This window comes from Dermacentor albipictus, chromosome 1 (genome assembly GCF_038994185.2).
Source record: "Dermacentor albipictus isolate Rhodes 1998 colony chromosome 1, USDA_Dalb.pri_finalv2, whole genome shotgun sequence".
Lineage (NCBI taxonomy): Eukaryota > Metazoa > Arthropoda > Arachnida > Ixodida > Ixodidae > Dermacentor > Dermacentor albipictus.
In genome coordinates, this window is record NC_091821.1 from 29,540,657 (window position 1) to 29,552,972 (window position 12,316).

Here is a 12,316-nt window from a genome sequence, read left to right on the forward strand (position 1 = left end):
TTCTGCTCAGGCACATATACGTTACAAAGAGTGTCAGCAAATGAGCAGTCTGTACGCATATATGTAAAGGAAGAATGACATAAGAGCTCATCTATTATAGGAAATGTAGAGTAACTACACGTTCTTCTTTATATATATATATATATATATATATATATATATATATATATATATATATATATATATATATATATATATGTATTGCTAGGCACAGGCTGCATTGCCTTGATTCGGCAATGCAGACGTTTAGAAATCAAATTAGCCTTACTAAACATTCTTACAAATTTTAGAAACTCATATATACAGTATGCAAGAAAGTATTCATGGTTAAAAACAACGTCTTAATATGCTCTTCGATTTGGACGTTTGAAACGTCTTCAAAAACATCTTGCCGTAAATGTTTATTCAAGATTTCATAATGTACAGAGATGTCTACATGCCTTTTAACTCATTTAAAGAAGTTTTCTAGGATATTTTTTTGTGTGTGTGTGTGGGAAGTGAAGGCCTAACTTTCATGTTTGAACTAGGTGCCCAGTTGCTAATTTGAGAGCGCCATGCTACGCGTGCACATATTGATAGCGGAATCAAATGAATGAAAATGTTTGAATCAAATGAAAGTGAATGATTCTACCCGGAGTATAACACAACAATGGCAAATCCTATTGACGTCACATTAGCGCCGATTGTAGCGCCGCCATCAATCGAGCTGAGTCATCCGATGCCAAAATATCGCGCGGTGCGTTACTCATGGAGTTAGTATAGTTATAGTGTAACTACATGGTTACTCTACAGCAGAGTTCACGAAGGCCCAACAGCGAGCTGAAAGGCATGAGCAACAGCTAGGCGTCAATCTTAATGATTGCAATCTTAATGACCGCAAATCGATCTTAAAGATTGGGAAGAAGCTAAGGTGCTGTGGAAGAAAGGCGCGTGAGGTCGTCTAAGAGTACGCTAAATGTTTGTGCTAATTAAGTGCCATCTGTCGCTTCGAGTGGCCGGGCGGCGTGCTTGCCAATGACGAAGCGCAAAAATAATAGAAAAAGGAGAGTCATTGCAAAATCTTGCAAGTGGACACCATCGCGTTACGAAAATTCAAGCAACCACCGGGAAGGCAGAGAAGGTGAATGAAACGTTCTGCGTTCCCAAAAAGGCAACTGAGGTGGAGTATAATATATATTATATTGCCGTACTGAAACCCACCTGACTACGTTTCCGTTAGGAAAAATGCAAGTGCAAGGCAACATTGTAGCCGTGCTGCCCAGAGTGACTAGAATGTACACTCAGGTATGGCCAGCCTAGTGCGTTTCTGTACGGTAATGCGGCTCCGTAGGTAACCTGGCCGTACGGCAAACCTTGTCCGGCAAAACGAAACCAGTGTGAGGCAGAGGATTACCGCATTACTGTGCGGTCGATACGGTGTTGCTGAAACGTTTATTTAAACAAAATGAATTTAGAGAGGTGCATTTCTACTTCCTGGTGGTCGTACCATGAGGACATGGGGAAGGGAAAAGGATCGAAGGGGGCGAGCTGAAAATTTTTCGGCCGTTCTGCGTCATTAGGGAAAACAGCGATGATCCGTGTGTCAATTGGGGCGCAAAGGAAGCGGCCCAGACGCTGGTTGAACGCTTTGGACATAATTGTTTACCGCGGTCTGGAGCAAATAAGGCTCGACACCGTTAATTACTAGTTCGCATACAGTTGCCAATTAAATTAGGAAAAAAAAGCATACATTTCGTTTAGGACTCTAAATGAATCGGTAAGAGAGGAAAAAACAGTTTTAGCGGTCTGGGAGTGAAATTACCTTTCCGAATCACGTTTTTCTTAAACAATCCGTTTTACGGTCACCTCATTCGAACATAGCGGTTGCCATCCAAGGCGCTGCTCTACTCGCAGAATCCGTTAGGTACGTTTCATTGATGCACCTGATTAGTACAACCGTGTACCTGAGTGCATTGTTGTACCGTGCTGCTCGAATTTATTGAATTTATTTGGCGAATTTATTTGAAATGCTGTAATTTTTAAAAGCGAAGTTTGCGAACATCGCCGGGTTTTCGTGACCGTCGGAGCTGCGTGGCTGTTCTGTCGCCGAATAGGCAAACAAATCACAGCCGAGGAGGCGCGCGTCCCCGCCGCTGGGTTCCTGGCATCACCACTGGATGTCTCTGGTCTCCGCGCACCGGCGCCGGCCATGCGAGGGGAAAGAACCAAAAAGAGAACCAGAAAGCTTGCTTTCGAGCATCCGCGGCTGCACGGTAATCAGGAAGTAAAAGCTTCTTGCGGATAGAATGGCTTCGAACTACGCTACTTACATATGCGCATGCTGCCTTTTAAACCACGATGCATTAACCCGCCGTGGTTGCTCAGTGGCTATGGTGTTAGGCTGCTGAGCACGAGGTCGCGGGATCGAATCCCGGCCACGGCGGCCGCATTTCGATGGGGGCGAAATGCGAAAACACCCGTGTACTTAGATTTAGGTGCACGTTAAAGAACCCCAGGTGGTCGAAATTTCCGGAGTCCCACTACGGCGTGCCTCATAATCAGAAAGTGGTTCTGGCACGTAAAACCCCATAATTTTAAACCACGATGCATTCCGTACTCGTGTTCCGGCTCTTTATGCACTTACACAAAGTTTCGCTGTATGAAGATTCCAACTCGTTGGATCTACTGCATTTCCCCCCCCGAAGTTCATTACCGCTACCCGCATGGTAACTGTTAAGGTACATCCACACTAGCGGGGGAAACGCGCGCGGAAAACCGCTGGCGGCAAAAAGCGCCAGCGTGGCCGAACTTGTGGGCGTCTTTTTGGCTCTCAGCTGGAATCACTTGGGCGTGATCAGCGACAGTGAGCGAGAGGGCCAGTTCCTCGCCAAGTTTTCCCACGTGTATTAAATGGCCATCTTGATTGGTCTCCCCGATCGGCGGCGAGCGGCATGCCGCTCCGAATCGAGGGCCATTTGGCCTGCGGCAGGAAAATGTCGCTCGGCCGTTTTTCTCGGCGAACGTTCTGTCACGCTCGTTCTTCCCACTAGTGTGCATGTTTTTTTTTCTTTTCTTTTTTTTACGGGCCCGTCCGACTTCACCCGCTTATCCATTAGATTGTTTGTTTAGTCAACTTGGTAACTCATAGTTACAAAAACTATAACAGTGCGAGCGAAAGACGGGAACTCGTTAAACGAGAGGACCAGCGCGGTGTCCTCGTCTTCCGTTCGCGCTTCTGGTTTGTTATCATCAGTACGCGGTACTCACACCGCATTATATGTTTGGGGACATTCTATATACAAGAGAAGGCTGTAAATACGACGATGATCATGATGATTATGATGCACCGCTTCCCTTTGAAGCGGGCCATCGCACGAGTGGACTGGGCAAAAAAGAAACGAAAAAAAGGAAGGTTGTAAAAAAACGTTGCAGGTATCTACACAATGTCCTTCTCACTGTCATCTCCACTACAGACTCCCCGCTGTACCCTTGTGTTGAACCGTAAGGTAATTCATATGCAAGATGTTTTCGCGCTTTCTAATTCTTCATTCGCAAATTCTGTGCAAGTTGGCATGGATAGCTCCAATTTTACACAAGGACATACATACCGCTACACACAAAAGCAAAGTTTTGTGTTAATTTTACACTTTGGAGACATTTTAGAAGTATCTCGTCGTGATTTAAACAGTTACATTTTGGCTTTAAGGACAGACGTCAAGACTTTAAATACATGTAGAGGGTGTTTTTCTTTTTGCTGCTCCAAATTTTTAAAAATTGCCTCTGACAGCTTGCGCAATAGCCTCTGACAGTTAGCACTTCGTAAAGCGTCCATTACTTATACTAGAAATCAGAATGCTTAATTAAATAATTAACGTAAGTACACTAATTGACTGTTTAATGAATTATTTTACTGCACACATTTCAACCTACGAATTGTAGCCGGTGAGTTCACAAGGCACATCCACTGGGAACGAATACTCAGGACTACACCAGTTTCGAGATATTAAATTTCAGTGTGTCCGACGAAATGCATTGGCGTTCCAGTTACTTTTGTGCTTCTATGTGTAAAAGTCATTTTCTTTAAAAAAAATTGAGAGGAACAACAGTGCATTTTGACCACAACTTTCACAGCGCCTATCTCGAAACCAGTGCCATCCTCAGAACTCGTTCCAAGTCGATATGCCTCGCAAGCTCACGAGCTACAATTCATAGATTGAAATATGTGCCGTAGAGAAAGTAAATAAAAAGTTCATTAGTATAATTATGTTAATTATTCAGTTATGGATCTATGTGTCTAGTATAACTAAATGCCGCCTCGTTAAGCAATTAAAAACAGTGGTTAATTAAACTGTGCTATTTGCCACAGGCAAGTTTTAAAACTTTGGCGCAGCTAAATTAAAAAAAAAAAAACTTTTATTATCCGTCGTCTCGGAGAGCGCATGAGTCAGAACTTTCAATCTAATGTTCTCCTACAGTTACTGAGAAAGCCGCATGCTTTGCCCTCGCTCGTCCTCGATTCACAGGCATGTGAAGCCCAGATATGATCTCATTAAGCGACTGTCGAACTTATTCGAATGAAATTGCAATTAAAGGAATACGTCAAGTTTTAGTGATTTATTCTTACAATGTATATTTAGCCTTCCGAAAACATTTGTAAGAATTAAAAAAATCACACACGATCATAAAGATAGTGTGCGATTTTACACGCACGCACGTATTGCAGTTCTCTCAAGTGCAACTGATGGGTGTAAACGAGGGTGAAAATCAAGGGTGTAAAACGGACAAAACGAATACCTTCGCAAGAGTTTGTTTAATGTGCATATTTTGCTCTTTCCATCTATAGCTAGGATCGCAGCTAAGGGCTTTTCTCGGGAAAGCTTCAGCTCTTACATTGCCTATTTAAACACACACGAAATATATAGGTGCTTTTATTAGGCAACCGCTGAAGCGATTTGACTGAAGTTTATTAGAACTGACACTTGGGCAGGTTGGTGTATACCTTCATCTTAAGTAACAGCGCAAAAATGACACGGCCAAAAACAAAAGTCATTCTTGCGCTGCGTCACTCAAGATGACTGAAGTTTGTTGCGTTTGAGACTGTTAGAACGGATAGTACATTTAGGCTCGCTAATTTTCAGTCGAGTGGTCAAGGCACTGATATTTATAAATGGCGCAAAATAACATGGGACACCGCAAAATAGAGGACACACAAGCGCGCATTTGCGTGTCCAGGCATCGTTGTCCCGTGTCTTTTGTGCCATTTACAATTATGCATCAAAGCCGATTAGTATCGCCCAGTTCTACCTTATCACTCATATTTAACTTACACCACCTGTGTTCAAATCCATTACTACAACATTTAATTATCTTATTTACTCTTAGAACATCGCATCACTATGGTTGCCTCCAACAACACTGCGGTCACTTGGAATGCAGTCCCATTCGCGTAGGCACGTTGTTTGACTTACTTGAAACTTCTTATGACCTCAAATTGTCGTCCCGTCTCTTTAGCAACTTTTGAATGCCTGAACAACTTTAAAATCTTTTCGTCATAGAATTTGCGTCGAACGCGGTGGACTTGCAAGGAGTTCTAGCTGTTTCACTTGACTTTGTGCGACAATGCGTAGACATAGCTAAAGTGTTCCAAGATGCGAACACCAACAAAACGAGAAGCCTAATTGGGAGCTTTTATGCAGGTGATATCTTCATATGCGAGTGCAAATGCACCAACTTCGCAACGCGCCCTCTTCTGGGCAAGGAAATGCAATGGAAGCGAAGTGCTTCCTTAAAAGCATTAAGCGTAACAACAGTGAATTTTTGCCGCAACTTTGACGGCACACATTGAAATGTTTATTCAAGAGGTCACAGCGGCTTGCCGAACATATTTTTCAATTTTCTTGAGATTAAATAAATCGAGAAGTTTGCGTCGTCATAATGCTGGCGACAGCTACTCCTTTTCACTTGGTTATTAAATAATGTAAGATAACGAAATAAGAAACATATATAAACTCTTGAATTGGGGTAATACCAAAAAAAAAAAATTGCGATGATAAGGGTGGAAGCCCTCCGCAAAAAGTTGCAGCTGAAACAAAGGCACTCGTCAAATTGTTTCACGGGACGAAGTGTTCAGGGGGGAAGTATGTATATTTTATGCTCAAGTCTATACGGCCACGACTGATCGTTGCTTCAAGACTAATTCAGTGTTGCCTCCTATATTGCTGTCGCGTCTGAAGTTTCTATCTTTCTTTTTCCCAACAAAGCGATTTCTGTCGGAGCTGCTGAGACACATCTCAAAGTAACACTTGTCGTTTTGAAAAAGTCGGCCACTTTATGCTCATACAGATTGCGTAAAAATGGCGGCAGACAGCGCCGTAATTCGCCCTCGTACCTTTTTCGGCGTTCGTTTTCTTTAATGGTTCTGGGCACTTAAACAACAGAAGAGCCACTGCGTGCCGAACTCACTGCGCCTTCGCGAGAACAACAGTGGCCTCTGGCAGCTGCGTGCCTTATTCATTCGGATAAGACGGAAAGCAGGCACTTGAGAAACACTATATGTGTACCGTCAACTAGCCGTCATCCTTAGCGATCATCTCCGTGAGAGCTTGCATTTATGCATCTGTACCTGAATGCGCGCGTGTGTGCGTGTGCGTGCACGCACAATCTTCGTGTGCGTGCTGTTTGATATACATTTCGACATAAAATGAGCATTACTTATGATAGTGTCCTCGTGCTGCCAGAGCTGTTTTTTTTTTTTTTGTGCCACAACCGATACTTGGAGGAGGGAGCGGGGATATTCCCTGCCCGTGCGGAAACGCCTCCTGCGCGTTGCGCTCAATCAAGGCGCTTCTGGCCTTCCTTAGGACGCAACAAACTCAATAAAATATATTTATTATTAATAGTTTATATATAATTATTAATAAGCTATATTAGTGTTAATACACTAATAGATCAATAATGTGGCTGTTTGGGCGTGTTGGTAAGACATGACACTAACTTTTAAGCGCACAAACAGACGAGGACAGTGAACGAAGAGACACGAGCACTATCTGGAACGCTCGTCTGTCTCCTTCACCGTCCTCGTCTGGCTGTGCGCTTAAAAGCTTTTGCCATGCTAATAGACTTGAATGCTTTCCGCTTTGTGTATGTGCATGTCCTCAGTGTTTTGTCTGCGCGCGTGCCTGCGTGCTTGCTTGCCTTACCTTTCAGCAGCAGAAGCAACTCGCTCCCTCAAGGTCAACATATTCTTGCCCCTCGATGCCTGATGCGGACACGTACGACGTGGCTCGGCTGCTCTGTATTACAGCTATAGCTACTCCGTCACTATACTGTTCCCTCATTGTACGATTGAACGAACAGATTTTAAATATAATCAAGTCTTCTGGCGTGATAGGAGAGCGCTAAAACGCCACTGGTGTAAAGATATGACTGTGCTTGGGCTCATTCTGCTTCTACAAACACGTCTGAAACATTGCGTTAGACAAGCTGTTAGCGATAGAGTCTGCTGTCGTGCACGTCTCAGTTTTGTCCGATAGAGCGTTAGCAAGCTTACTGGGGTCAATTTTCACACCAGGTTACGTATCAAATCTGCTATTATCTTCAGCCTGGTGCGCTTAGTCTAAAATGTGGAAAAAAAAGTGCCCACACCACTGTAATAGGTGCAAATGTCGCACATTTAGTTTTGTCTCTGTGACCTTTTACCCGGCGCAGTGGCGTTCTGCTGCTGAGCACAGGGGTTCGATTTCCGGCCGCGACAGCCGCATGCTGACTGGGGCAGGAAGCGCAAATGCTCGTGCACATTAGATGTATGCGCATGTGAAAGATCTCCAGGTAGGGCGGATCCAAGGTGGCATCAAGGAGGTGGCCTTCATCGAAGCAGTAAACGCGACGGGAACCCGCTGCACGCTTAATTTGGATTTCTAAAGCGTACTTCCAAGTCAATAATATGTGTAAAAAAAGTGTCTTTACTAAAGCCTGAATTATATATTACACAATTGAGTAACAAAGTCTTTGCAAAAGACTTGAAGAAATATCGGACAGTTTTACACAGCCGCTTCTGCAAGGCTAAAAAAAGATCGCTGAAATATATGTGTGCCCGAAAGAAACAAGCGTATTCGTATTCACCAAGTGGTGGTCAAAGGAACCCGCCGCAGTAGCTCACTGGCTATGACGTTGTGCTGCTGAGCACAAGGTCGCGGATTCGATCCTGGCCCCGGCGGCCGCAGTCCACTGGGGCGGAATGCAAAAGTACTAGTTTGCCGTGTACTGCGTGACCCCAGGCGGTTGAAGTTAACCTGGAGCTCCCACTATGACACCCGCATAGCCTCTGTGTTGGTTTGGGATGTTGAACTGCATAATTTGATTAAATTATGACTCTTACTTTTAAGATGTCATGTGCTTTCGTGAAACGTATTATTTATTCCCATTCACTGATGTGCAAAATACAAAATAATAATATGATCGTTTGTCGCCACGGGACAATATTTTGGTCTCGTTTGTAGTTCTACAATCATAACTTGTTATTTAATATGTTATCATAACGCATTGTCTAACGCCCTTTGTAGTTTAGGAAAAATGTAGACGTCAAGTAGCGTAGTGTTTATTATTTTACCTTCTTCAGTGACGCTTTGGACGCTTCCTTTGATGGTAGCGATCACACGACGAACCCCGAGCAGTGTCATCCATTGTTCGCGGACTGCACTTGTTCGATTGATTTCCAGAGAGTGGGGCTGTTGTTGTTGCCTAGAAATGGTCGCTATATCAAAGGGGGTCTTGAAATCGTGTTTGTACGCGCTGTCGTTACAAATTCTGCCTCGCTATGACTGGGTGCAGGTTATCTCCATCAGCATCACCACCACCACCACTGTCACTACGGAAAGTTCCACAACAGAAAGAAACTTGAACTCAATCACCTAGAAGACCAACTGTAACCATACTTGTAGACTGAATCACTCTTTTTGAAATGACAGGTAGGTGAGCACACAACCTTGAATTATTTTCGTATGAGTAATATTATTATCAGTAATGTTATTAAGTAATATTATTATCGGTATTATTAGTAAACTTGGAGCTCTTAGTGATTCAATAAGGTCGTATGCATGCGGCATGTTCACAGTATTCTGGCGTAGTGTAAAGGCATAGTTGCTCTACAGAAGCAAAGTGATGACTGGCACTTAATCACGTTAAACAAATCTGGCATGAGAGGCCCGAAGTCGTTTATCCCGATCAGTTCAGTCATGGGCATGACAGCACGCCGACTGAACGAACAAGGGAAACCGTTCCGGTGACTGGATATGCAAGTTGAATACTAGGGGATGAGCCCAATTTTATTTCATGAAAACTGTACACTGCGTTGAAGCGATTTTCTAGGGCCATCAGTAGCACTGTTATGAAAATACATCGCGAATACTTCCTGCAAATAATAAAGTGCTTTGTTGCAGTACAAAGTTTAGTGCAGTGAAACAAGCTTGCCGGACTGGAATCACAATTTCGTTGGGGAGCTGCGTGCACGCGTACCGCAACTTTGATTTGCGTAATAGTGCACTTAGAATGTTTGCTGACTTTATATCACTGTACTGAACTGTATGTCAGTGGATGTGGTAGGCTTCGTAAAAATAGTTCAGTGCAATCCGACCATCCGGCATGTGAAAGGAGAATTCGTTTTTCTCGGCAACCGATGTACCAAATTTAACGAGGTTTGTTGCATTTAAAAGAAAAACTTAAAATATAGTGATGGTTGGTTTCAGATTTTTGATTTAGGTGGTCAATGTTTTATAAAAAATTGGCCAAAATAAAAAATTTAAGAAAACGAAACTATCAAGTGTACAACTATGTAACTCAGCAAAAAAAAATGACAATTCTGTGAATTGCATCTAAGAGTACATCCAATGTGGACAAGATTGATATGCTACTCATAAGTCCTACAAAAATTTGTAATATGGAAATACAGCTTTCGCAGAACCCTTGTACACAACGTAACAAATTCACGTAAGAATAAAATTCACATATCAAATTTGTCCACTTTGAATTATCTAATGGATGCCCTTTACAGAACCGCGATATATGTTTTTAATGCAGAGCTATTAATTTGTGAAGATTGTGCTTCAATTTTTTTCGAACTTCGAATTTTTGAAAGTTCTTTTTACAAAATGCAGGTACTAAATCAAAATTACGCTTGCAACAGTCACTAGAATTTTGTCTTTATCTCTCAAATGCAGCAAATTTGATTAAAATTGCTTCAGGGGTTATCCAAGAAAAACGTTCTTGCGTTTTACATGTATTTGAATAGGTCGCATCGGAGTTGGGCCCGAGCTAAAGCTTCCTCTTAAGGGTTGCCGCAGTTGAAAGAATCGCGCCTGTTTAATTTTTTTAGGATCCTTAGGTATGTACTATAAAAAGGCAGTGCGCAAGTCAGCGTATTTACACGTGCCAAAAGGATCTAACTTGTAAATTAAGCGTGCGACCAAATACTCTGTTCTGATCGCTCGTTATTTCTCCCTCTCTCCCAGCTAAACATGTACGAGTATAAATGAACAGTTAAGTATTGCTGCTTTCGATGCTATGTGATTCACGAACATGCATTTGTTTAAACCTAACCTAGTCAGAGGTATTCTCTCAAATGCACTTTTGAGACATACGTCGCGTGTCCACATGCAATAAGCTAGCATCAGTAACAACCTGAGTATCTGCACCGGGGTGCTGGATCGTCCGATCCTGTGCCTCACATGCAGACCTTGGTTCTGCCCATGAATTCAAATTTTCTCGGCACATTTACTTTGAAACCTCAGGGTATTTGAAATACACTTTCAAAGCACATTAGTTTGCTACTGTTGACGATGTCATACTGGACCCTGCAAGCTTGAAATGAGGCCCATCAGGTCCGGGTCGCTTTCACTGCAATCGCCGTGCTATAGGTCCACGGTAGTTGTGCCTCGAATTTGCGCGCGGCAATGCTTATTCTCTGCTCGGCCGTGCAGCGGGAGCCGACCCTCCTGTCCGGAGCAGTGCAATCTGGCAGCGCCTGCAGCAGAAGCGGCAGCAGCAGGGTGTCGTCTTCCCACCGGCCTCCTCCTCCTCTTTGTCCTCCCACGACGTCGCGCCGCATCAGCAGGCGGGCCCCTGGTTGCGGCGCACGCAGGCGCACCCAGCGGCAGCGCATATCAATTCCCGGACACGAGGGAACAAGTGGCCTGCCTCCCCCGTTTCTCCCCGCAACCACCGAATCCCTGGCACCTTCGTGGACTGCGCCGAGGCTGGGCCGGACACCGACAAAGAACAAGCTATGCATTCCCACTGATGGACTCCTCCGCGGGCGCGGATGCCTGCCGCCGAGCAACCAAAGAATGCCACGACACCTACCCAATTCCCACTCAGGTCCTCACCCCTGGTAACCCACAGCCAGACACAAACACGCAGACACACACACACACGTCTTTGGTTCGCCTGTCCTGGGCATGGCAGGGGGTGTTGCCGCCACGAGTCCTATCCGCGTCGTCGTCCTACACACACAAACGCGCGCACACATTGGTCGGTATTCCCGGCGCGGAGCAGCGCGCACCGCGCCGCGCTGTTGTTTGTACGCCGGGTAGTGGAAACACGAACTTCCCTGGACAGGATTTATGCAGGACAACGTTTCTATTGTATATTGTGCCTTCAGTTCGGGGTCCTTGTTTACAAAAGCTCGTTGGTCTGGAGCCATGGTGAGCTCTTCTTCCCCTGTCTCTCTTTCTATATTTCTCTGTTCTTTTCTCTCTTCATCTCTAGTTTCGCACATGGGCATCCGCGTCAGAGTACGCTAACATGTACAGAATTTTACCACTATAGCGTTCCCACTGCGAGTGTAGGAAGAGAAAAACGTCAGCGGAGGGGCCTGCGGTAGTCTCCTAGTTTACTACGTGTAAAGAAAAAATACTGAAGACATCATGCTCAAACGTGTAAAAAGTTTGTACAAACGGCGAGTGTGTTTAAAGGAAACTATATATATAACTTGCGCACCCAGATTTATTATATACACACGTGCGAACAAAAGGAAAAAGTAATTAATGAAGTCAGAGTAATCTTTGAGACACCCTTGATGTGTGCAGGTTGCGCAGCATTTTTTTAAACCGATATTCTTGGAGCAGGCTCACGTGAAGTCACATTGAAATGGCCTGAATTGCTTGACAGAAAGAAAAAAAAAGGCAATGCTAAAGGTGTCCTCTGCGTGGACGTTTTTTTTCATTGCAGAATCGTTACTCAATAGCTATACGAGCAGAGTGACGAATCTTCTGTAAGAATATTTTGCTTGCTTTGAACAGGTTCAACGCGCTTTATATATATATATATATATATATATATATAT

The 12,316-nt window shown here is 44.0% G+C and overlaps 1 protein-coding gene across 4 annotated transcripts in view; it reads left to right on the top strand.

Annotated features, from left to right (window-relative positions):
- Nucleotides 1-11,793, top strand: part of Glut1 (Glucose transporter 1) — a 67,003-nt gene extending 55,210 nt beyond the window's left edge. For 2 of the 4 annotated variants that reach the window (XM_065437177.2, XM_065437179.2), the window contains exons 15-16: nucleotides 8,809-8,945; nucleotides 10,953-11,112. In XM_065437177.2, the coding sequence (XP_065293249.1) occupies nucleotides 8,809-8,906 (98 nt within the window). In that variant the 3' untranslated portion in view covers nucleotides 8,907-8,945; nucleotides 10,953-11,112. Of the gene's footprint in view, nucleotides 1-8,808; nucleotides 8,946-10,952 lie in introns of all 4 variants that reach the window. The other 2 variants (XM_065437174.2, XM_065437176.2) reach the window with 2 other exon arrangements.
- Nucleotides 11,794-12,316: the final 523 nt, after the last annotated feature.